The 25,760-nt window shown below is 21.4% G+C and overlaps 4 protein-coding genes across 6 annotated transcripts in view; 2 read left to right on the forward strand and 2 right to left on the reverse strand.

The window, feature by feature from the left end:
* Positions 1-429: 429 nt before the first annotated feature.
* On the reverse strand, positions 430-10,327 carry LOC122502650 (ubiquitin-40S ribosomal protein S27a). Its single transcript, XM_043612803.1, has 4 exons — positions 10,197-10,327; positions 3,196-3,323; positions 2,623-2,840; positions 430-646 (listed from the first exon to the last, which is right to left on the reverse strand). Exons 2-4 carry the CDS (start codon positions 3,296-3,298, stop codon positions 497-499), a joined length of 471 nt encoding a protein of 156 aa, XP_043468738.1. The 5' UTR covers positions 3,299-3,323; positions 10,197-10,327; the 3' UTR covers positions 430-496.
* On the reverse strand, positions 5,056-10,294 carry LOC122502649 (ribosome biogenesis protein NSA2 homolog). The gene is made up of 2 exons (XM_043612802.1): positions 10,197-10,294; positions 5,056-6,012 (listed from the first exon to the last, which is right to left on the reverse strand). The coding sequence occupies exon 2, from the start codon at positions 5,941-5,943 to the stop codon at positions 5,164-5,166; it is 780 nt and encodes a 259-aa protein (XP_043468737.1). The 5' UTR covers positions 5,944-6,012; positions 10,197-10,294; the 3' UTR covers positions 5,056-5,163.
* A 752-nt stretch (positions 10,328-11,079) lies between the features above and the next one.
* On the forward strand, positions 11,080-14,651 carry LOC122502610. Of its 3 annotated transcripts, none has more exons than XR_006301649.1 (5): positions 11,080-11,216; positions 12,298-12,425; positions 12,946-13,216; positions 13,297-13,513; positions 14,316-14,651. XR_006301649.1 is itself a non-coding variant. In XM_043612760.1 (4 exons), exons 1-3 carry the CDS (start codon positions 11,213-11,215, stop codon positions 13,198-13,200), a joined length of 387 nt encoding a protein of 128 aa, XP_043468695.1. In that variant the 5' UTR covers positions 11,080-11,212; the 3' UTR covers positions 13,201-13,216; positions 13,297-13,691. The 3 variants fall into 3 exon arrangements, 1 of the variants encoding a protein (XP_043468695.1); XR_006301648.1 differs by having other exon boundaries at positions 13,297-13,445; XM_043612760.1 differs by lacking the exon at positions 14,316-14,651 and having other exon boundaries at positions 13,297-13,691.
* A 2,123-nt stretch (positions 14,652-16,774) lies between these two features.
* Positions 16,775-25,760, forward strand: part of LOC122502607 (low-density lipoprotein receptor-related protein 6) — a 33,659-nt gene continuing 24,673 nt past the window's right edge. Inside the window, exons 1-2 of the mRNA XM_043612757.1 lie at positions 16,775-17,338; positions 21,795-22,902. Of these exons, the coding sequence (XP_043468692.1) occupies positions 17,284-17,338; positions 21,795-22,902 (1,163 nt within the window). The 5' untranslated portion in view covers positions 16,775-17,283. The remainder of the gene's footprint in view (positions 17,339-21,794; positions 22,903-25,760) is intronic.

Here is a 25,760-nt window from a genome sequence, read left to right on the forward strand (position 1 = left end):
ATTAAAAATTAAATTATTTATTGTTATTTAAAAAAAAAACTTCCGAATTTCAAATGTAAAATGGAAAAATTGTATTAAAAATTTATTTAATAATAAAAATTCTGATAAATCCGGACTATTTTCTAATTATTAAACACCTTGATACCATTTATTCCAAATTTTAATTAAAAAAGAAAATTTATTTTTTTCTATAAATTTCCTTTTTTTTTTTGAAAAAAAATTGTTTTCCCAAGAAATTAATGTGTTTTCAAAACGAGAATTCTTTTTTCTTTAAACTTATTTTACTTTTCCAAAAATAGCTTTTTTTAATTAACGCTTTTTCCAAAAATTACTGGTTTAAAAAAAAAAAAAGTGATTTCTTCTTTACTTTTTTTTCTTCTTGGTGTTAAAACGATTAAAGAACAAGTTTAAAATAAAAAGAGTGAAAAATTATCTCCTAGAATTTATTGCAATACATGGAGAATTGCAGAATACAAATAAGATAATATATAAAAATTTATTTGTCTTCGGGCTTGTTGAAGACGAGAGTGTATCCGCACTTTCCGCAGTAATGGCGATCTTCCATGGCTGCCATGAATACACCAGCTCCACACTGTTCCGACGGGCATTCCCGCCTTAAACGATGAATTTTTCCATTCTCGTCCACCTACAAATTCACATTTTCAATTTTAATTTTTTATCAACACTTACAATTTTTTAAATTTCTAATTCGAATCAACTAAGAATAGATTAATTTGTATTTAATAATGTTAAATTTATTAACTTGATGTATTAAACAAGGTGAAATGATTCCCAGGCCTCGGATCGACTTTAAAGTGCAAAAAAAATCGCTTTAGTCAATTTAAAATAGAAAAAAAGTCGTTTATTTAATTCAGTGTCGTCACTAAAATTTTATTTTTTATTCTTCTTATCTTTCACTGATTTCTAAATTTAATTATTTGAAACTTAGGGGAGCGTGGGGTAATGGGAGCTTTTAAATTTCACGTACTTAAAAGCCTTCAAATTCGCTGTAATGTCTAGAAAATCTTCTACAACCTTTGTTTATATCATTCCAAAACAAACGATCACATTCTTGACAAATTTTTAGTAAAGACATGGGAAAATGTATTTTTTGAGTTTTCGTTGTAAAATGCAAAATATTTCCAAACATCACCATGAGTAGTTAAAATCGTATTATTTAGTTCTGTTTTTTCATTATATTATAGGTTAATATGTGTGGATATTATTCTTAAAATTAATTTTTCAAAAATATTTTTAAAATAATTTATGAAAGATAATAGTTTTTCAATTATATAGAATTGAAAAATTTCCAAACAATTGCAATTTGGTAAATTCTATTTAAAAAATAATTGAATTTTTAAAGAATTTTAATTATTAATATAAACGCGATTTCTTCAAAATTTTAATAAATCAAAAAAAGTCATGTTTTCTTAAAATGTTAAAATTAATTGTAAAAAATTGTAATGTTATTATTTTTTGTATGTATTTAAATTTTTGGAAATTTGTATTTGAAAATATTGAAAATAATTGAATTTTAAAATAATTAGAAGGCAAAAAATTCTAAGAATTATTTTTTCCAAAAATATTTTAATATAATTTTTTTTTTTTTGTAGATAAATTTTCATTAATTACCATTTTTAAATTTACACTTGAAGATTTTTCATTAAAATTTTTGAGAAATCAATTATTTTCAAAATTTACAATTAAAATTCTTTTAAAGTTTATTTTCAAAAATTTTTATCAAACACTTTGTAAAAAATCAATTATTTTCAATTTAATTTAACAAAATTTCAATTATTAAAACTCTGTTTTATTGTAAATTTAAAAAATTTATTTAATTTATTTTAATAATTATTTATTAAAATTTTAGGAAATAATTGAATTTTTTAGAAATATTTGAAAATATTTGAATTCTTCTGAAAAATTCAATTCAAGATGTTTTGAAAATAATTGAATTCCTGCAAAGAATTTTACTATATATAAAAATAATTGAATTCTTGCGAATAATTTTGCCATTTATAAAAATAATTGAATTGTTTCGAAGGATTTATTAAGAGTTTAGAAAATAATTGAATTTATTCGAAATACATATATTAAAATTTTTTTTAAAAATTAAATTCTTCCGAGGAATTCAATTTCAATTATTTTCAAAATTTGCAATTAAAATTCTTCAAAAGTTGATTTTCAAAAATTTTTATAAAACACTTTAAAAAAATCAATTATTTTCAATTAAATTTTACAAAATTGCAATATTTATTGAAACTCTTCTTTTTAATTGTAAATTTCGAAAATTTAATTAGAGAAATTATTAAAGAATAATTTTTGAAGATTTGACTGTAGTTATTTTTCACACTATATATAAAAATCGAAATAAGTTTCATTTTATACTAAAAATTATTGCAATATTTGTAAAAAAGTCGAAAAAGTCGTAATTTTTAAAAATAAATCGAAAGAAGTCGCATATTTTGAAAATAGTCGAAAAAAGTTGAAAATGTTATAATATACGAGGCCTGGATTCCTGAATTTATAATCATTTTGAAGGAAATAAATATTAATTTTTTTAATATGTTTTAGTAAAAGAATGCGAAGTCTTATTAAATATTTTGTAAAAAAAGAAAATACCTTGTAGAATTTAAGAACAGCAAGCTTGACCTTCTTCTTCTTGTGCTTGATTTTCTTTGGGGTCGAGTAATTCTTCTTCTTGCGTTTCTTCGCTCCACCACGGAGACGAAGCACAAGGTGAAGGGTGGATTCTTTTTGAATATTATAATCGGACAAGGTTCGACCATCTTCTAATTGTTTACCAGCGAAAATCAATCGCTGCTGATCGGGGGGAATGCCTAAAAATTAATTTATATTTCTTCATTAGCGTTTTTTTTTTTAATTCAATATTTTCAAGTCCTTTTTATATTTTCTAACGGAATATTTAATTTCCTCCTGTAATTATTACATATTTAATAACTATATTTATTTAATAAACAATTTTTGTTTTAAATAATTTTCTCTACTATACAAAATACGGAAACAATTTTTTGCTTTTCTAATTTTTAAATATTAATTTCAATATTATTTGGAAAGTAAAAAGAAATTGTTTGATGAATCATTCGAAATATTAAAATTTTGATAATAGAAATAAAAAAATAGAATTAAAGCATTTTTTTTTTTAGCAAAACGAAAATTAAATTTATATCTTACCCTCTTTATCTTGGATTTTTGCCTTCACATTCTCGATCGTGTCCGAAGACTCGACCTCGAGTGTGATGGTCTTTCCGGTAAGAGTTTTCACAAAAATCTGCATGGCGATGTATTATCCAATACACTCTCTGAAATAAAAAAAAATTCCATTATAATATTTTTTTCAAAATAGAGAAAAAACTATATTTTTTAATGTTAACATTAAAATTCTATGTAAAAATCGCATTGATTTTGACATCCTCTTAAAGGGAGAAAAGTCGAATTTTTTACTATTTGATGAATTCAATCAATTCTTTATTTTTTTAACTTTTGTTATTAAATATTAAATAAAATTTAATTAATTGCTTAAATAAGGACAATTACAGGCCTCAGATCGAATTTATCGCACAAAAAATCGCTTTATTCGATTAAAAATACAAAAAAAAAGTCGAAAAAGTCGTTTATTAAAATTCAGTGTTTTCAAAAAAATTTTAATTTGTATTTCCCTGACCTTTCACTGATTTCTAAGTTCAATTATTTAAAACTTGAATAATTTTGTTAAATAAATATTTAAATACTTTTTATTTGTTTTTCCACGGGAAATAAAATTTAAAAAATTTCAATTTAAAACCTTCTGAAATTTAATAATTTCCAAAAATTACAACTATAACACTTCCGAAATTAAATTATTTTCTACAATTTTTAAATAAATGTTCTTTGAAAATTCAATTCTTTAAATATAAAAATTCAATTTTTTATAATAATTGTATAACCTTTTGAAGTTGATCTACTTATAAAAATTGTAAACGCAACTCTTTTAAAATTCAATTAGTTTTGCAATATTTAAGTAAAATTATTCATTAAATAATTTTTAAGTAATAATTTCTATGATAGCTCTTAAAGAATTAAATTTTTTAAAATGAAATTAAAAATCGTGCAATGTCAATTTTCGAAAGTAATTGAAATTCTTAAAAGTATTTTGTATAATTTTCAATGACTAATTAATTTTTTAAAGAATATTTTAATTAAAAATTGTCAACAATTATTTTTTTCTCCAAAATGTTAAAAATAATTCAAATAAATTTTAATTTTCTTATTTTTTATATGTATTTGAATTTTCGAAAATATTATAATTAAAAATATTGAAAAAAATTGAATTTTTAAAAAATTAGAATGAAAAAAGTTCTAAGAATTACTTTTTTTTCAAAACTATTTGAAAATAATTTTTAGAAGCTAATTTTCGTTAATTTTCATTTTTAAATTTACACTGAAAACTTTTTATTAGAATTTTTGAGAATTTAATTATTTTCCAAATTTACAATTAAAATTCATCAATAAATTTGATTTTAAAAAATTTTAATAAAACACTTGAAAAAAATCAATTATTTTCAATTAAATTTTAAATTTCAATTTAATTTTTTTTAATTTCCATTTGATTTTTCAATTTATCTTTTTAATTGTACATTTCGAAAATTAAATTATAAAAATGATTCAAAATTAATTTTTCAAAGATTTGTCTAGTTATTTTTTACGGTAGAAAAATCGAAATTTGCTTTTTATACTAAAAAAGTGGTATTTTTTGCAATATTTGGGAAGAATAGCTTTTTATACGAAAAATGTGGTATTTTTTGCAATATTTGAAAGAAAAGCATTTTATACTAAAAATGTGGTATTCTTTGCAATATTTGTAAGAAAAGTCACAAATTTTGAAAAAAAGTCGAGATTTTTTAAAATTAATCGAGACATAAAAAATCATCATTTTCAGAAGAAGCATTCTTCTGTTATCAAAATTATTTATCTATCAAATGTTAAACAATTTGATAGTCAACATTTTTAAAATTCAAGTTTCAAGGTACATAAAAAAAAAATGACAAAAAGAAATAAAAAATTCATTCCTTTTAATGAAAAACATAAATAACAGACAATCGTTTGAAATACATTTTATTTATTCCAAGTAATAATTATAAAAGTAGAAGATAAAAGAAAGAATCAAGTGAGAAGAACAGCGTTGATGCAACCGTCATTTTCCGGATTATTAGTGACTTGCGCAAATTTGCCCCAGACGATTTTTCCAGTTTGCGTGACGAGACCCAATTCGGAGATATTCACCTCGATGACAGTGCCCTTCGTGATGACGCCCAAAGTCGTGAACAATGAAGAATTTGGATTTCTCTTGACGCCAATAATTGGCAATTGAAAAGTCGCCTTCAATTCTGGATGCGTGACGTGGGCTTTCTTAAAGCGCAAACCCATTGGCCTTATGAAACGTTCGAATTTCGGTGGTTTACGCGTGAAACTCTCGCCCACGTACGTCACCTTTGTCACCATTCGTTTCCACGATTTTCTCTTTGTTTTTCCACTTCGCAAAACACGAAACACTTCGGCGTCAGATTGTGCCCGAGTCTTTGGTATTGGAACATCCCATTTGCCCGCCTTCTCCTTTCGCTTTTGCTTTATCATATTCGACAGGACTTTTGTATTATTTGTGATATTACGATCGAGTAGATAGTGTGGAATTGCGCCCTTATTTGGCAATTCACTTTCCTTTTTGCCCTTCTTCTCCTCGTGCGCCTTAATTTTACGTTTCATTTGAATCTTTTCATTGCGCCTCTCCTTGTTGAAGATTTTCGCCTTTATTCCACGTAATGAACGCGCCTTCTCGGCGAGTTTGTGCGGCGCACGAGCCTCACGTTTCCTTTTACGTTCCTCATAATCGAGACGACGTCCATAGAGTTTACGATGACGTTCAATATACTCGTTTTGTGGCATTTTGTGTAATTTTAATTCTCCTCTTTATTTTTCTTTCAATTTATTCTCGTTTTTCCGTGTCTCGGGATTCTGAAAATGAAAAACAATTTTTTTTTTAGTTCGAAAATTCGATTTTTCAAGAAAAAAGAATTAAAAGTTAAGAAAAAAGAATTAAAAGTTGAAAAATTATTAAAAGTCAAAAATAAGAATTAAAATTTGAAAAAAAAAGAATTAAAAGTTAAAAAAAAGAATTAAAAATTTTAAAAAAATAAAGAAATTTTAGTCCTGACGAATCAAGAAATACAGTCGAACCTGTCGGAATGCAACTCTATTTTTAAATTTTCTTTTTGTATTCAAAAATGTCAAACAAAAATTATTTTCATTTAGTTCAAGAATATAAAAATATTATAAATTAAATTATAAAACAATTTTTTAAGGATTTTATATTTGTAATAAAATTTAGAAAATCGAGTTGCATTCCGACAGGTTTCACTGTAGAAGTAAAAAGTAAAAACAAATTGTGAAAATTCTTCCATCGCAAATAAAGAAAAGATCGAGATGAGTTTTTAAAAAAAGTAAAAAAAAAAAGAGTTTGTTTTTTCCCAAAAAATTATTATCCTTTTAATTTTCGTCAAATTTAAAAAAAAAATATTCGTTTAGTTAATGCTTCAAATATGGTTAAAGTTTAAAAACTGTTTCCATTGCTACAAATTAAATAAATAAATAAAAACAAAAGCTTAAGTTAAAATTTTCAAAACTTTGCAAAAAAAAACCAAAAATTGAAATAAAAGCATATTTTCTGAAAAATGAAAAAAAACTATTATTTCGCTAAAAATAAACTAAGAAAATTCAGTTAAAATTTTCAACTTTGCAAAAAATAAATGAAATAAAAGAATATTTTTTGAAAAATTTAAAAAAAAACTATCTTTTCGCTAAAAATTTCAACTTTGCAAAAAAAAAAATCTCAAAAGTAGCAAATATTTAAATTTATAAAATTATAGACGAAATTTAAATTTACAAAATCGTAGACGAAATTAAAATTTGAATTGAGTTCAAAATCTAAATTTGAAAAGTCTATAAATTGAAAAAAAAATTTAAATCTAAACAAATTGTACACAAATTTATTTTTAACCAACAACTCAAAAGAAAAAAATAAAACTTAAATTATTCTTTTTTTTCTTTTAATAAACCAATGAAATAAAATTACAAAATTTCTATTAAATTTGCTAAAAAAAAAAAAAAAAAAAAAAAATAGAAAGTAAAAAAATATGAAAATAATCCATAGAAATTAAAAAATACAAAAAATTGTTAAATAAAAAATAAAATTTACAAAGGAACTGGAAAAAAATGTTTAAAGGTGAAAATAAAAACATTGTACACGATAAAAACTTACCTGATTTTCATTTTTAAAAATTTGCACCTCAAGTTTCTTCGATTTTACGCACTTTTCCTTCTTTTGGTAACGTTGAAAAAGAAGAATATTTTTTTTTGCATTTTTATCAACAACACGCAATTTAAAAACAATTTTTAAAATAAATAAACAATCGCGATAATTGTTTAAATCCGAAAATAAACTAATCCGACATTTTTTTTTAATAAAAGTTATTTTTTCAAAAAAATTCCAATTTTTTTTTTTTAAATTTTCAAATATATTTTTAAGTTTTTCATTTTTGGAATATTTTTAATACTCTGAAGAAGAAAAAAGGTTTTCAATATTTTTAAAGACTTTTCAAAAGAATAATTTTACGTTCCTTAAAAACTTTAAAAATCACGTTTTCATCAAAAAAATTGTTTGCTCAATACTTTTCTGTCTTCGAATAAAAAATAGTCAAAATTATAATTTCTTTAAATAACGAAAAATATTAAAATGGAAAAATTAAAATTATTCAAATCTGAATAATTTTAATTCAAAGTATAAAAATTCATGAAATTAAAAATTAAACTTTTTGTGCAAAATTGTAAAATTTATTTCAAAGTATTCAGTGGACGTAAAATTATAATTTTCAATTTTAATCAATTTTTTGTAAAAAAAATACAAATAAATATTTAATTATTAATCAATTAAATAATTAATAATACAGTAATTTACAAATTTTCCTATATCTTTTTTTTTACCAAAATATTTATATTTTACGACCAAATTTTTCGTTAAATATTCTAAAATTGGTTAAAAAATTTTTCTTTTTTTATTAACTTATTTCTTTTGAAACTTTTTTCTAAATTTACTTTTCTCTAAAATTAAATCTTCCGCAATAAAAATCCTGATTATTTTGCAACAAATTGTTTCTTTTGTTTTGTTTACAAAATAATAAAGTTATGTGTCAAATATTTTCAAAATATTTTTTAAATTTCCCTGAAAATAAAAAATTCTAAAATTAAAAAAATTAGAAACTATTTAAAACTACGTTGAGTTGCAGTAAATTTGCTAAAATTTTCAAATTAGAAAATTTGTTTCCACAACATTTCTTAGGTTTAGAAAAAATTTCGTTGATTTCAATTTCTACGGTAGTAAAAAAATTTTATTAAAACTTCTTTTAAATGATTTTAATTTAATTTAAATGAATATTTTATTAAAACTTAATTTAAATGATTTTAATTTCATTTAAATGAATATTTTATTAAAACTTAATTTAAATAATTTTAATTTAATTTAAATGAATATTTTATTTAAATAAAAGTTTTCAATAAAAATTTTTTGCACTAATCTTCTAAAATATTGAAATTCTTAAATTTTCAAGATTATTTATTTTGTTGTGAAAAAAAAATTGAAAAATTGCAAAAAAAAAAGAAATCAACTATTATTGAAAATAAGTTTTTTTTTAATAGAATATCAAAGATAAATCTTTATTCGTGTACAATGTATTTTCACGACATGCGGGAAGTGAAAAATATGCTGTTCTTTTAAAAAAAGAAATAGTAAATTAAATTTTCAAAATTAATGGGACTTTTAGAGGAAGGAGACGAAAAGAAATATTTAAAATTTTAGATATTCGTTAATGTCGAATTAAACATTCAATTAATAAAAGTTTCACATAAAATTATTTTTGAAATAAAGTAAAAAATTACTTTTTAAAAAATAAACTAAAAAACTTTTCTTATTTACAATAAATTTATTTTTATTTGACCCCCAAAAAAATACGTTTTCTTTTAATTGAATAAAATTCACAGCATTAATTTTATTAAATAATTAAATATTTAAAATAATTTTTCAACTCGAACTCCAAAAATTATTTTTCTATTGTTCTGACATTCGAAAGCCAATTTTAAAAATAAAATTTGTATTTCTTTGCAATTTTTGTTTTAATTACAATTTTTTATTAACTGACATTGTTATTTACGAGAATAAACAAAAAAACCTTCGACTTTTAGCGAATAATTAAAGAACTTGTTAAAATACTTTTGTTTTGAATTGCAAAGAAAATGAAAATATTAGAATTTAAAAACTTGAAAAAATAATAAAAACTAAAATAAAAAAAAGTAAAATATTAAAATAATAACAAATAAAGAAAATTATTTTTTAATTAGCAACAATTCAAACAAAACAAATTACATTTAATTTTCTCAAATAGAAGTTTTTCCAAAATATCAAAAAATAAAAATATTTCTACCAAATTTTTATACATAAATTTATTTACATATTTATTTAATATTAAATTTAAATAAATAATCTAGAAAATTTAATTAAAAGGGAAAAAAGAAAAGAAAATACAAATTGAAAATTACTTTTTTCGAAAAAATATTGTCTTGATTGCAAACTTTTGTAAAGTAACTTTAAAAAAAATGTAAAAAAAAAAGTAATAAACATTACAAATAGTAAATTTTTGAAACAAAACAGAATTTATAAAAAAAAATGACATAAGAAAATGTAAAATGTTTTTTCAAGCACACCAAGTGGCAGACACAAAATCCCACCTAACCTCAAAATATTCAATAATCATAAAACACTTGCAAAAAAAAACAAATTTTCACTTAATTAAAAATAGAAACAATCAAATGACAAATTGTAAAATAAAAATAATTTACATTTAAAACAATAAATTGTAATATTATCCATTTATTTAGCAATTTTCAACACGTGACGTTCCATCCACTGTCTTGTATTGGAAAAAATAAAAACGAAACTTGCACATTTTTTTCTTGCAAAACGCAAATTATTTAAAATCAAATGAAACCGGAATTTCTTTTTATTAACATTCGTCGAACAATAAAGACATAAAAATTGCAAATAATGATAAAAATAAGGTAAATAAATGAGAAACATTTATTGAACATACCTAGAAACACGCCATGTGCAGGAAGAAAGGAACAGTCAGTGCTGCCAACTGAGGGAAAATAAATTTTCGAAACCGGAAGTTGCGTACGTTGACGGCCGCCATTGACAGTGGAGAACAGCAAAAATTCAAAAGCTTCAAAAGTGTGACTAAATTTAAAATAGTTATATTAATTATTATCCAAATATTATTATAACATTTTATAGAAATATTGACGAAATATTTTTTAGTGTTCTTTTTAAAATTCGAATTTTCCTAATTTCCGTAAATTCCAAACAATAGAATTTATTGCATTATTTCTTATTCGTTATTACTATTTTATTGATTTTATTTTTCTATTTTATCTATTTTTCATATTTATTAGGCTGCGTCCACAATTGGCTCTTTGTTCTTGTGATTACTTGTGATAAATGTAGAATAAGGCTAAATCTACAATACTCTTTTTATGTCCTTATGTTGAACAATAAGAAATATATTGTATTTTTGGACTGTGTCCACAATATCTTTTTATGTCCTTACGTCGAACATAACATAGAAAAATTAAATGAAATATATTGTTGTTATGTTTAACATAAGAACATAAAAGAGTCTATTGTAGACACAACCTTTAAAGTGAGTTCAAAACAAAGATATAAAAAAAGCCTATTGTGAACATAGCCTTATGCATTTTTAGCCAACTTTTTACATTTAGATTTAAAAATCAATTTTACATTATTTTTATTATCATTTTGTCGATTATTAATTTGTTTATTCATCTTATTCGAATTTATTGGTTTTTTCAATTAGAGGAAAAACGGGAAAAATATTTAATTAAATAAAATAATAATTTGAATTTAGCAATCTACTTCCGCTCGAATGTCATTGGATTTTTCAGTGCGCGTGACGCTTTGACTTTGAACGCCTAGAGCGGTTGCAAACAAACAAAATTAAAATAATAATAAAAATAAATATCTCCTGAAATAAATGTATTATTTTCATATATGAGAATAAGAAAAGAAGTTTAAAAACAATCTATCAAAATGGGTAAGTATTTTGATAATAATTTTTCTCTATAGTATAATTGCCGTATATTCATTATTTTTGTGACATTTTGAGGTTATGTTTACCAAACAAACATTTTTAATCTTTTGAAAACTTTTTATTTGCTTTTATTATTCTCTTTTGCTAAAAACAATTTTTCTTTTATTTGTAAAAATTAAAAAATAGCAAAAATAAGATCAAACATGAAATTATTTCAATAAATATAATATATATTTCTAGTATTTTTTTCACGGTTTTTTAAAAATTGCTACAAATTTTTTGTTCCAAATTCTCTTTACTTATACAATTTTTTTGTCCATAAAACTTTGAAATGATTTAAAATATTTTGAATAATTTTGAAAATTAGACAAAAATTTCTAGGTGAAATTATACAACTTTTAAAAATAAATTCTCAATTTATTTTAAATTTAAAAAAAAAATAGTAAAATTAACCAAAAATTTTCAATGAAGTTGTCCAAATTTTAAAAATATATTTTCAATTTACTTAAAATTAAAAAACAATGTAAATTTTCTTTTGTTTCTTTGGGGGGGGGGGGGGGGGGGGAGTTGAATTTTAATATTTTTAAGTTAAATAGGATTTGGGATTTTTATTATTTTTTGTTTTTTATATTTTTATTAATAAAAGGTAAAGTAAATAAAATGTTAGTTTCTTATTTTTTTTATTTTTTATTTATTTACAACAAACAATTATGTTAGTAAAGTAATTTTAGTTATTAATTATTCTCAAGATTATTAAAATATTAAGTATCATATTAAGAATAATTACTGTAAACAATAATTAATTAATTAAAAGCATTAATTATATAATAAAAGCAGATAATTGCTATTTTTTATTTACTATTAATTAACTAATAATTTATTATTAATTAACTAATAAATTATTATTAATTAACTAATAATTTACTATTAATTAACTAATTTTTTACTATTAATTAACTAATAATTTACTATTAATTAATATAGAATATTAATTTGGATAAAAAAAATTAAATAATTCTTGGAAAATTTTAATAATAATAATAATAATAATAATAATAATAATAATAATACTTCTATTTTTCAGAGGAGAATCTCGAAAATGAATGTGAGGATTTAGTTGATGAAGTCTCGGACATGAGACAAAGATATCCAGCCTATTGTTCTTACAAATTGGAAAAAACTCTCAAACTAACTAGAGAAATCAATTCAATGGTAACATTTTTATTAATTAATTTTAATGCATTTTTTACATTTTAATTGTAATTTTTATTAATCGTTTTATTTTTTTTACAGTTTGCAGTATAAACGTTGATATTGAATTAAATTAATTAAATTATTAAATTAATTAAATTACGAATTTGTTAAAAAAAATATAATTTAAAAAAATTGTTACAAATAATTTTATATATAAATTTAATATAATGTTTTGAATTTATAATTTAAAGTATATTTAAATTTATAAATCTAATTAATAATTTTTAATATTGATAATCATTTTTTGAAAATTAATATTCAACTTCTTTTTTTAAAATAATTCTAGTTTATTCTTTTTCTAAATTTAATTAAATTTTTTTAATTGAAATTATTTCTAACAATTTTTTTAAGAAATTCGTAATTAACTTTTGACAAAAATCCTTTTCTATATTATATTCGAAATTACAAGAAAAATTACAAGAAAAATTTAATAAATATCAATTAATGATAAAATTAAAGAATTGAATTTTTTTTTCAGTATATGAAGACTGATTCACTGCATTTCGGTAAATTAGAAATACCATTGCAATTAGAAGGAGAAAGAAAAAAGATTTATGAAAATTATGTGTCGAAATTATCAAATAATGAAAATTCAAATTCTAAAGAGAAATGGAAAAATATGTTGACAAATGTAAATAATTATGTGAAAATTGCCGAGCAACTCAGAGCAGAAAAAAAATCACCCATTGTTCGTAGTATTAAAAAATTATCTCAAGATATTGGAAAAAATTGAACAACCCAAAAATTCTGTAAGTTAACATTTTATAAACAAGAGTTAAAACAATAGCTTAAATTGCAAAAAAAAAATACAAGTAAATTTCTTTTTCAGGGAATAAAATTGCGAGGGAATTTTACAAAATTTTCAAATTAAGACTCAAGTTTATCGAGGACTTCAGCTTTTAATTGATTCATCATTTTTAATTCATTCTCGGGAGAAAATCAATTCCAAGGGAACTCGAGAATCTTTAAAATTAAAAGGTGTTCAATGATTCATCGCAAATTTTATGCCATTGTGTCCGTGACCTGTAAATTTTGTATAATAAGAGGTTTTATTTATTTTTTTTTTTTAATTTTTTCGAGTTAAAGTCATGTCCATGAGGAAGAAAAAATCACAATATTTTAACTCCTATAAAGAATTTTATAAATTGGAAAAAGTAATTTAACTTTTTATTTTTTATTAATATTGAATTTATATAAAACAGCGAAAATTCTACAAAATTTTATTTAATAGTTTTAAAAAATTTTATTTTTAAATAATTAATATTAATGGGAATTGAATAAAAAATTTAATTGGACATGACTTTAATGATTATATTAGATATTATATGTATTGTTTTTATATAATGAAACTCTAATTTTATATTAATGGCCACTTATAGTTATATATTGAAAGAAAACTTATCGATATCTTTTAATTACCGTATTTTTAAAAAATATGAGAAGCTCCTGATTTTCTTTACGAAAAAATCAAAGTTAACTCTTTATTTTACGATTAAGATGAACATTTGTTTAAAACATTCGTTCAGGAAAATGATTTAAAATTTTTTTTTTTATAATTTAAATTTTTTCTTTTTTTATACTATTATATTTTATTATTTGTCTATTCTATTATTATATATACTATTATTATATAAGATCTATTATATAAACAAATAATATATACTATATATAATTTTAAAAAAATATTTTTATTTTATATAAAATTTTTTTGATTTCAATTATAAATATTTTTGGTTGTTAATTAAATGTTTATTCGCGTCTTTATATTTAGCTTCAAGGAAAGATAATTTCTTGAAATTTTTATATTTTTTGAATCCAAGTATTTATTTGCTTTTTTTTTATTTTCAGGAGCACTTTGACATTTCTGAAGAAATAATAATCAGTTTCTAGAAATGAATAGTATTTTTTGGTATTTTAAAAATTTTTAATTCTGTAAAATAAGATTTGTTAACTATTCAAAAAGATACTTCTTAACGTTACGATAATTTACAGTATAGTAGAAATTAGCATACTTCTGGAAGAATCTATATTATTCTAAAAATGTTTGAAGGAATCCTAGACTTGGATTCATTTATCTATCCATGTTAATAAGTAGAATTTTTAATGGAAAAGAATATTAAGAGGCCAGAATTGTAGTTAAAATATGCAATAAATTAAAATAAATATATTTGTAAGATACCGCAATACAGTATATTTATTTTTTTTAAATAATGTTAAAGTATTTTTTATAATTAACCTTTAATGATTTTCATTTAATTATTCAGAGGACATGTAATAATAATGTAAATAGCTTTCATATAAATTATAAGAAAGTGTGAAACGAATAAAAATTGTTTTATAATAGTGATTATTAAAATATTCCTAAAAGCTCATATATATTTTTTTTTATTTTTCTGTAAAGAAGATATTAACACTCAAAAATCGCAGAATTTTACAAAATGGGAATTTTATTTTCTAATAATTTTTGTTATGTTTACCAAGAAATAAGAAGAAAAGTATAAAAAAAAATCTGAAAGATCATCAAATAAAGTTTTCGACTAGAATTCAATTATTAAAAATAACATTTTCAGAATATTTATTACATTTCAAAAAAATTAATTATTTAAAACAATGTTTATAAAATTCATATGAAGAATTCCATTATTTTCAAAAATAACAAAAATTTTCAATGAAATTCAATTCTTTTTGAACATTTTAATAAAATTTTTCATAATAATTCAATTATTTTCATAAATAATAAAATTCTTCGCAGGAATTCAATTATTTTCAAATATTTTAATAAAATTGTTCGAAAAAGAAATCAATTATTTTAAATACAATTTTAATTTAATTTTTTTCGAAATAATTCAATTATTCTTTTAGATTTTAATAAAATTCTTCCTATAAGAATTCAATTATGTCGATAAATAACAAGATTATTCCCGTAAATTTCATTATTTTGAGGCACTTTAATAAAATTCTTTGCAAAATTCAATTATTTTCATAAATAATAAAATTCCTTCTAATTCAATTGTTATTGAAAATTTTTATAAAATTCTTAGCAACTATTTAATTATTTTCATAAATAATAAAACTCATCGCAGGATTTCAATTATTTTCAATTCAATTTTACAGGAATTGCTCGAAAAATGTAATTATTCTTAAAAAATTAATTTCAATTTCTTCAAAAAATTAATTATTTAAAAAAAATGTATTTTAAAAATTCTTGAATTCCATTATTTGCAAAAATATTAGAATTTTTCAGAGGAATTCAATTATTTTCAAATATTTTAATAAAATTGTTCGAAAAAGAAATCAATGATTTTAAATACAATTTTAATTTAATTTTTTTTTTGTTGAAATAATTCAATTATTCTTTTAGATTTTAATAAAATTCTTCCTAAGAATTCAATCATATGTCGATAAATAACAAGATTATTCCCGTAAATTCATTTATTTTGAGGCATTTTAATAAAATTCTTTGCAAAATTCAATTATTTTTATAAATAACAATATTCATCACAAGAATTCAATTCTTGAAATTTTCAATTATCGTTCGATATGTTTAGCTCGTTGCCTGATCTACAGAAATTTGGAATTTAAATTATTTTCTTTCTAAAATTGACAACTTTAATTTTAGTTTATACATATAGTAAACAAATAAAATAAAATTTAAAAAAATTAAAAAACAAATAAATTAGACAATATTGTATACGTTGTAAACAAACGTTCCTAACCTCACTAACATACATTTCAGCATTGAAGTTTCTGTGAAGTGAAAAGTGTTAATTCCACTACAATTATTTTATAGAATTCGTTTCAATTACATATATGTAGATAGAAAGCGTTTAAAATCCATTAAATCTGCAAAACATTGAAAGGAAATTTTAAAACTTTTTCTCCCACAAGAATATTGTATTGTTCTTCTTCTTCTTTTTAAAAAAAAATTTTTTTTTGTTTGGCTTTGAAAAATCAGGCCAATTCTCAGAATTGTGTCGTGTCGTCTATTTGTTTTCCCTCCAGCTATCTGACGTCACAAGTGAAACAGCCTAGAGATACATGAAATAGAAAAGGACACAAATATATCTCTTTCCTTTTCTAACTCATACTTTGCATTCGCGGACGACGTTCGCGTAGCAGTTGTGCGTTGACCTTTAAGTTGTAATAGAAAAAGAAGTTGTTGTAGAAAGCCCTTTAATAAAGACTCCTCCTTCCAGAAGTTTGATCCTAGCGCTCAAGTCGATGGCTATTTTTGGAAACATTTCATTGTTAAAATTGCTATTCATAATATCATCCGTTGTTCATCCACTTTACCACCAAAGTTTACAGTTCTGTTTATACAAACAAAGCATTTTAATAGGCACTCCAAAATAGTTTAGGTTAACTTAATATCAAATTTCTATATATAAAAATCTTCCAATATATATTAATTTGACGAATTTATCCTATTCTTAGTGATAAAATGAACAAAACAAACGTTAATAGATAAAAGTGAATATTCTCATATAGAATAAAGTGAAAAAATAAAGAAAATACCGAAAATACTCATATGAAATGTTACAACCACAACAGTGACACATTGAAGGATTTTGTGAACTTAATTTTTAATTTTAAAATGTTATTGAAAAAATGCAACAAGTAAAATTCTATTTTTTATTAAATTCTCCAATTATTACAAACTAGTTTGTATTGTTAATTAGATAAATAATGTGCATAGCAACACAATGTTACTTCAAGCGAAAAGTAAAATTATTCTACTTTGGTGCTTATTGTTTATTTCTTCTACTATAACGTAAGAAGAATATGTTTGAGATTCTGTTTTACTACAAATTTTAAAATGATTTTTATATGGCGCATTATTCTTGCCTTATGTGGCATTGCAATTTGCATTGGTATGTTTATTTCTTTATATCTCTAATATATTAATCATTATTATTATTATTATTATTACAGGGTTATTGTCCCATTGGCGATAGAGTGTTTACCGTTTATGTTATCAATTTTCTCTTATTTCTTCTCTTGCATGCTCTTTAAATCTTTCAATTTTTTATTTCTTTAAAATTGATATATGTACTTGAAACTAAGAAACGTGCAGTAAACGAAAAATCACAGGAAATGTAAATAAAAACAATAACAATTTAATAATGAGGCATTCTCTGCAGGGCTTGAAACAGTGAAAGTATTTTAAAATATACGGACTTTATGGACCAATTACTGACAAAAATATAACCAGTCCAAGTCAAATAAATAAAAAAAAATTCAATTAAACTTTTTCAAAAAAATTAATTTCAAAATTCAATTATTTCTAAAAATTTACACTGTAATGCTTTTAATATTCAATTATTATCTAAAATTTTAACTAAAATTCATTTTTAAATAAATTTTTATCACAAAATTCTACTAGAATTCAATTATTTAAATACAAATATAAATAATTTATTGAATAATTGAATGTTTCTTAAAAATTTAATTCCAGGGTATCTACTAACCGGGAAATAGCCAGGAATTTAATTTGACCGGGAATAAGCCGGAAATGTTATGCCAAAACGAGAATTTTTTCACGAAATTAAAAAAACTTAAATTATTTTAATTTGTTTTTAAAAAATCGCTTTTTATTTCAATTTTTATAGATATTTATACTGTTCTCTAAAGAATAAGTTAAAAAATAATTAATTTGATAGTAAAAAATCAGTCACTGATTCAAATATAGAATGTAAATAAATTTAAAAAAAAATTATTGAATTAATAGAAATTTTGTGAAATTCAACTGAAAATAATTAAATTTGTTAAAGAATTTCATTAAAAACTTTTTAAAAAATCGAATTTTCAAAGTATTTTAATTTAATAATTGAATTTTATAAAAAGTCACATTCTAATGTATTCATGATTCTTAGTGCGAAAATTAATAATTAAAATTTTTATTAGTTAATTTAAAAAAAGATGCACAATTAAAATTTTTTAATGAAATTGAATTTTCGCAAAGTTTTTTTTGAAAATTCTGAAAAATAAGATTTTTGAAATTTTTCAATTCTATTGTTTCAAAATAATTGAATTTTTATAAACAAATAATTAAAAATTTTTGATATTTACCGTTTTACTCCTTATTGTGCTAAAATTTCTTAAAGCACTAATTCTAATATAAAACCTTCAAAAAAATTTTCTATTTCTGACAAGAATGAATTTTTTAATATTATTTAATTATTACAAAAGTTTTAATGCAATTATCTTGATAAATAACAAAATTCTTCACTCGTCAAGAATTCAATTATCTTTACAAATAGGAAAATTTTTCGTCAAAAAATCAATTATTTTAAAAAATTTATAAAAATCTTTGCAAAAGTTCAATTACTTTCAAAAGTTTTTATTGCCATTCAATAATTTTCAATATTTACTATTTTCATCAAATTTATCAACAGATTTAATATTATAGAAAAAACTTTTTCATACAATTCTACGAAAAGATTCAATTATCAGGGTGGCCACATGTCAGTAAGGTCAGTAAAGTCAGGGAAATGTCAGGAAAAAAAATATTTTGTCAGTAAAGTCAGGGAAATGTCAGGAAAAAAATTTTTTGTCAGTAAAGTCAGGGAAATCTCAGGAAAAATTTTTTTTGTCGGAAGCAATTAAAGAAATTAAGACGGTCATGCAATACATTTTTTGCTCTAAACAAAAAAATTTTTGTCAAGGAAATTCGTTGTTATGTCAGTAAAATGTCAGGGAAATTGATAAAGTAAATCTTGCGGCCACCCTGAATTATTTTCATAAATAATAAAATTTCATTTACGAATTTAATTATTTTCATCGCAGAATTTCAAATATTTTTAATATAATTTTAAATAAATTCCTTAAAAAATGCAATTATTATTAAAACTTGAGGAAAGAATTCAATTTCAAGAAATATTCAATTATTCAATAAAACAATAAAATTCGTTGCAATAATTCAAATATTTTCATAAATAACATTTAATTCGTCGCAGAAAATCAATTATTTTCAAAAATTTTCAAGTACTTTTGCAAAAGAATTCAATTATTTTGATAAATATCAAAATTCATCACAAGAATTCAATTCCTTTGAAAAGTAATTGGAATACTTTGCAGAAATTAAATTATTTTCAAAACTTTTTCAAAAATTCTCATCAAGAATTAAATTATCTTTATAAATAGATAGGGAAATTCTTCTCAAGAATTAAATTATTGTCAAAATTTTTTTAATAATTCTTCTCAAGAAGTCAATTATTTTTAAAAATTTTAATAAAATTCTTCTCATGAATTCAATTGTTTTCAAAAATTATTATTTAAATTCTTCTCAGGAATTCAATTATTTTTAAAAAATTTAATAAAATTCTTCAAAAAGTTTTCAATTATTTTCAAATTTCAAAAATTTTTGCAAAAATTCAATTATGTTAAAAAATTAAAAAAAAACTATAGTAAAAAAATTTCAATTATCTTTATAAATAATAAAATTTTGCTCCAAAAATTCAATTATTTTAAAAAAATTTTTTAAAATCTTTGCAAAAGTTCAATTACTTTCAAAAGTTTTTTGGAATTCAATAATTTTTAATATTTACTATTTTCATAAAATTTATCAACAGATTTAATTATAGAAAAGTTTTTTTAATACAATTCTACGAAAAGATTCAATTATTTTCATAAATAATAAAATTTCATTTACGAATTCAATTATTTTCATCCCAGAATTTCAAATATTTTTAATACAATTTTAAATAAATTCCTTAAAAAATGCAATTATTTTTAAAAAATTTATTAAAACTTGAGGAAAGAATTGCATTTTAAGAAACATTCAATTATTCAATAAAAACAATAAAATTCGTTGCAATAATTCAAATTAGCTTGATAAACAACAGAATATCATAAATTCTTCCAAAATCAATTATTCTAAGGAATTTTAATAAAATTCTTTTCCAAAATTCAATTATTTTGATAAATATCAAAATTCATCACACGAATTCAATTCTTTTGAAAAGTAATTGGAATACTTTGCAGAAATTAAATTATTTTCAAAACTTTTTTAAAAATTCTCTCCAAGAATTAAATTATCTTTATAAATAGATAGGGAAATTCTTCTCAAGAATTAAATTATTGTCAAAATTTTTTTAATAATTCTTCTCAAGAAGTCAATTATTTTTAAAAATTTTAATAAAATTCTTCTCATGAATTCAATTGTTTTCAAAAATTTAATAAAATTCTTCAAAAAGTTTTCAATTATTTTCAAAAATTGTTATAAATTGTTATAAAATTCTTTAATATAATAAATTTCATTAAAATTTTAATTAAATTCCTTAAAAGAAATTAAATATTTTCAAAAGTTGTTAATACAATTCTTGGTAAAAATTAAATTTTAAGAAACATTCAATATTATTTATTTTTGTTTTTAAATAATTGATTTCTCGTAGAATTAAATTATTGTTTTTTTTACTTTTAACTAACAAATTCTGTAGAATTAATTTTTTTGAAAAAGTTTAATTGAAAAGGTAATAATTGATGTTATTGATTTAAAGTAGAATTTTAGTTAAAAATTCTAGAAAATTTTAATTGAATTGAAATGATACAAATAATCTTGAAGAAATTACAATAACAATATTCTTATAATAATAAAATAATGATTTTGTCAGTTGGTCATTTTTAATTATTATAAAACATAAACAAATGGATCACTCCGAGTCGAAGATCTTTATGTTTTATAATAATATTCTTATGAGTGGTTCAATTTAAAATTTTTGAACATCTTAATTCCAATGAAAAAAAAAATGATTAAATATTGATTTTACATAAAACTATTGATATTTTCTAATAATTTAACTTTTGAAGCAATTTGTAAATAAATTTAATAGAACATTTTTTTGAGTATCTAATAATTTTTAGAGTGAATCAGAATATTCTTTAGGGTGAGGGAAAAAGTGAAAGTTGTGTTTGGAAATCAGGGAAAAGTCAGGGAAATAGAAATTTAAATTTTTGTGGCAACCCTGTATAAATAAATTATATTTTTATCTTTATTTAACCAATTTTTATGGTCCCCTAAAAGTCCCCTATTTTTTAATTTTCAGTCCCCCATTTCCTCTAAAATACGTTTTAGGGGCACTGTGAAGCCTGCTTGTTACTCGGCGGTTTTTGGAGTCTTTAATTAAGAATCTGATATCGGACTTATCTAAAGATTAAATAATCAAATTTACCCGAAAAATTCAAATTTGTTTGTAGCTTTTTGAAATACAATTTCCATAGTCCCTAGACGATTTTAGACGCTAACCACATGAGTAGGCAGTGATAATTTTTAAATTTATAATGTGATTATAATATTTTAACGTACTTCTTTTTTTTCTTCTTGATCAGGTTCGCCAACGCTCTTATTCGCAACCGATACGGACATACGAATGGCAAATATATCACGAGCAAATAAAGTAACGACAATTGTTAAAGATTTATCAGAAGGTACAGCTTTAGATTTTTATTACGAGCGCGGACTAGTTTGCTGGTCCGATAGTGGAGACGAGGTTATACAATGTGTCCGTGTCAATGGGAATTACGAGAAAATGACAATTGTCAAGTCAAGTTTGATATCACCGGACGGTTTGGCCTGCGATTGGTTCACCGGAAAGCTCTATTGGACGGACAGTGAAAAGAAAAGATTGGAAGTAACAAGTATTAATGAACAATATCAGAAAGTATTGTTTTGGACAAATGTCTCCCAACCCAGGGCAATAGCACTCGATCCAATGAAGAGTATATTCTTCTGGACTGACTGGGGTGACGATCCAAAAATTGAAAGAGCTTCAATGGATGGCGATTCAAGTACTCGTCGAATAATTGTTTCAACAGAGATTTTTTGGCCGAACGGTCTAACATTGGACTACGAGAAGGAATTAATTTACTGGACCGACGGGAGATTGAGATTCATTGCAGTTATGGATTATGAGGGGAAAAATAGGAGGGAAATTATTAGTAAGGGTTTGGATTATCCCTATGCAATAACTTTCTTCGATCAGAAACTCTATTGGACGGATTGGAAAGCTTGGGGTATTTATTCTTTGGATGTTCGTTCGAATCAGGGGCATCCTCGGGAATTGTGGATTCAAGATATTCACGTTCCGGGTGATATTGAAGTTTGGGATCCAAAGAGACAGCCGCAAGGTGACAGTCCTTGTAAGCACAACAATGGAAATTGTTCTCATCTTTGCCTTTTGAGTAGTAAACCTTCGGGATATTCTTGCGCATGTCCAACTGGTGTTAAATTAATTGATAATTTCACTTGCGCCAAACGACCTGAGAAACTTTTGCTTATTGTTCAACAAACGGAAATTTGTCACTCGTCTTTGGATACACCTGATTACACCACGTTTATACTTCCGTTACAAAATATCAGGCACGCTATTGCCATTGACTTTGATCCTGTCGATGAAATGCTTTATTGGACTGATGATAAAGCTAGAACTATTCGCAGGTATGTTAAAAATTTCCTATAATATAATTTTTAGTAGTTGGTGGAATTTAACGATCACTCCGAGTCAAGGAAATTAAAATAGAAAATCAATTCTTTTTACGTTTTGGCAGCACAGTTTGCGTTCTCTTCAGAAACTATAAAATTTATTGGTAATTAAAAAAAAATATTTAAAAAAGTTTTTACAATTTGTTGATTAAAACAATAAAAATTTAAAAATTTAATATTTACCGAAAAAAAAGAAAAATTATTAAATATTTAAATAAAGTAAGACAGCACGTTATAATATCTTTAATATTATTTTTAACAAAACCAGGTCTCGTACTCATTTAGCAAAACTAAATTAAAAATTTAATTAAATTTAATTTAATTTAATTTATTCACTACTTTTTTTTTAGAGTTTTGACACTAAAAACTACTTTTTCCTTTTTATCGCGAATTTGCACTACTTTAAATTCGTTAATAGTTGCAAAAAAAAAAAAAATGTTTTCTATTATCTTTGAAAAATTGTTTTAAAATATTTTTTAAAAAATTAATTGTAAGAATTTCTTTATTATAATTTTTCAAAAATATTTTACCTTAATAACTTAAGAAAAAAACAAGGATAGTTTCAATTATTATAAAAAATTGAGTTTTTGTATTTAAATAATTGAATTCTACAAGGACTTTCGCAGACTTATTTAAAATAATTTATTTAGAGATGAAAATTGTAGAAAGTAATTGAATTCAGCTAGAGTTATAATTGTAATTTTCATAAATTATTAAAATTCATCAATTTTACTCATTTCATATTTTCCTGTAAACAAATGGATTTGAAAAATTCTCAAAGAACTTTTTGAAAAATTATTAAAAATAATTGATTTAAAGAAGAATTTTAGTTATAAATATTCTAGAAAATAATAATTGATTTGAAATTATGATGAAAGTAATTTTGCAGAAGTTACAGTAACAATATTACTATAACTTTGACTTTTTTCCACTATTTTCAAAAAATGCGACTTCTTTTGACTTATTTTCAAAAATTACGACTTTTTCAACTTTTTTTCCAAATATTGCAATAATTTTTAGTATAAAATGAAACTTATTTCGATTTTTATATATAGTGTGAAAAATAACTATAGACAAATCTTCAAAAATTATTTTTTAATTATTTCTCTAATTAAATTTCCGAAATTTACAATTAAAAAGAGTTGCAATAAATATTGCAATTTTGTAAAATTTAATTGAAAATAATTGATTTTTTTAAAAGGGTTTTATAAAAATTTTTGAAAATAAACTTTAAATGAATTTTAATTGCAAATTTTGAAAATAATTTAAATTGAATTCCTCGGAAGAATTTAGTTTTTAAAAAAAATTTTAATATATTTCAAATAAATTTAATTATTTTCTAAAATCTTAATAAATCCTTCGAAACAATTCAATTATTTTTATAAATGGCAAAATTATTTGCAAGAATTCAATTATTTTTATAAATAGTAAAATTCTTTGCAGGAATTGAATTATTTTCCAAAACATCATCTTTAATTGAATTTCTCGGAAGAATTCAAATATTTTCAAATATTTCCATAAAATTCAATTATTTCCTAAAATTTTAACAATTTCTTCGAAACAATTCAACTATTTTTTATAAATTACTAAATAAATTTTCAAAATTTAAAATAAAAAAGAGTTTCAATAATTGAAATTTTGTAAAATTTAATTAAAAATAATTTATTTTTTTCAAAGTGTTTTATAAAAATTTTTAAAAATCAACTTTTGAAGAATTTTAATTGCAAATTTTGAAAATAATTGAAATTGATTTCCTCGGAAGAATTTAATTTTTAAAAGAATTTTTAATATATTTCAAATAAATTTAATTATTTTCTAAAATCTTAATTAATAATTCGAAACAATTCAATTATTTTTATAAATGGCAAAATTATTCGCAAGAATTCAATTATTTTTATAAATAGTAAAATTCTATGCATGAATTCAATATTATTTTTAAAACATCTTTAATTGAATTTCTCAGAAGAATTCAAATATTTTCAAATATTTCCATAAAATTCAATTATTTCCTAAAATTTTAATAATTTCTTCGAAACAATTCAACTATTTCTATAAATAGTAAATACTAAATAAATTTTTAAAATTTACAATAAAAAGATAGTTTTAATAGTTGAAATTTTGTAAAATTTAAATGAAAATAATTGATTTTTTCCAGTGTTTGATACAAATTTTTTAAAATAAACTTTAAAATGAATTTTAATTGTAAATTTTGAAAATAATTGATTTCTCAAAAATTTTAATAAAAAATCTTCAAGTGTAAATTTAAAAATGGTAATTAATGAAAATTAGCTTCAAAAAAATTTATATTTAAATATTTTTGAAAAAAATAATTCTTAGAATTTTTTGCATTCTAATTTTTTTAAAATTCAATTATTTTCAATATTTTCAAATACAAATTTCCAAAAATTCAAATACGTACAAAAAATAATAACATTAAAATTTTTTTACAATTACTTTTAACATTATAACAACATATGACTTTTTTAGATTTATTAAAATTCTGAAGAAATCGCGTTTTATATTAATAATTAAAATTCTTTAAAAATTCAATTATTTTTTTAATAGAATTTACGAAATTTCAATTGTTTGGAAATTTTTCAATTCTATATAATTGAAAAACTATTATCTTTCATAAATTATTTTAAAAATATTTTCCGAAAATTAATTTTAAGAATTTCTTTATTATAATTTTTTGAAAATTAATTAATAACTTAAAAAACATTGACAGTTAGAATCATTATAAAGAACTGAATTTTTGTATTTAAATAATAAATCTGTTTATATTGTGGCCTTAAGGTCACAATATATAAACA

This window comes from Leptopilina heterotoma, unplaced genomic scaffold, assembly GCF_015476425.1.
Source record: "Leptopilina heterotoma isolate Lh14 unplaced genomic scaffold, ASM1547642v1 Lhet_235, whole genome shotgun sequence".
Lineage (NCBI taxonomy): Eukaryota > Metazoa > Arthropoda > Insecta > Hymenoptera > Figitidae > Leptopilina > Leptopilina heterotoma.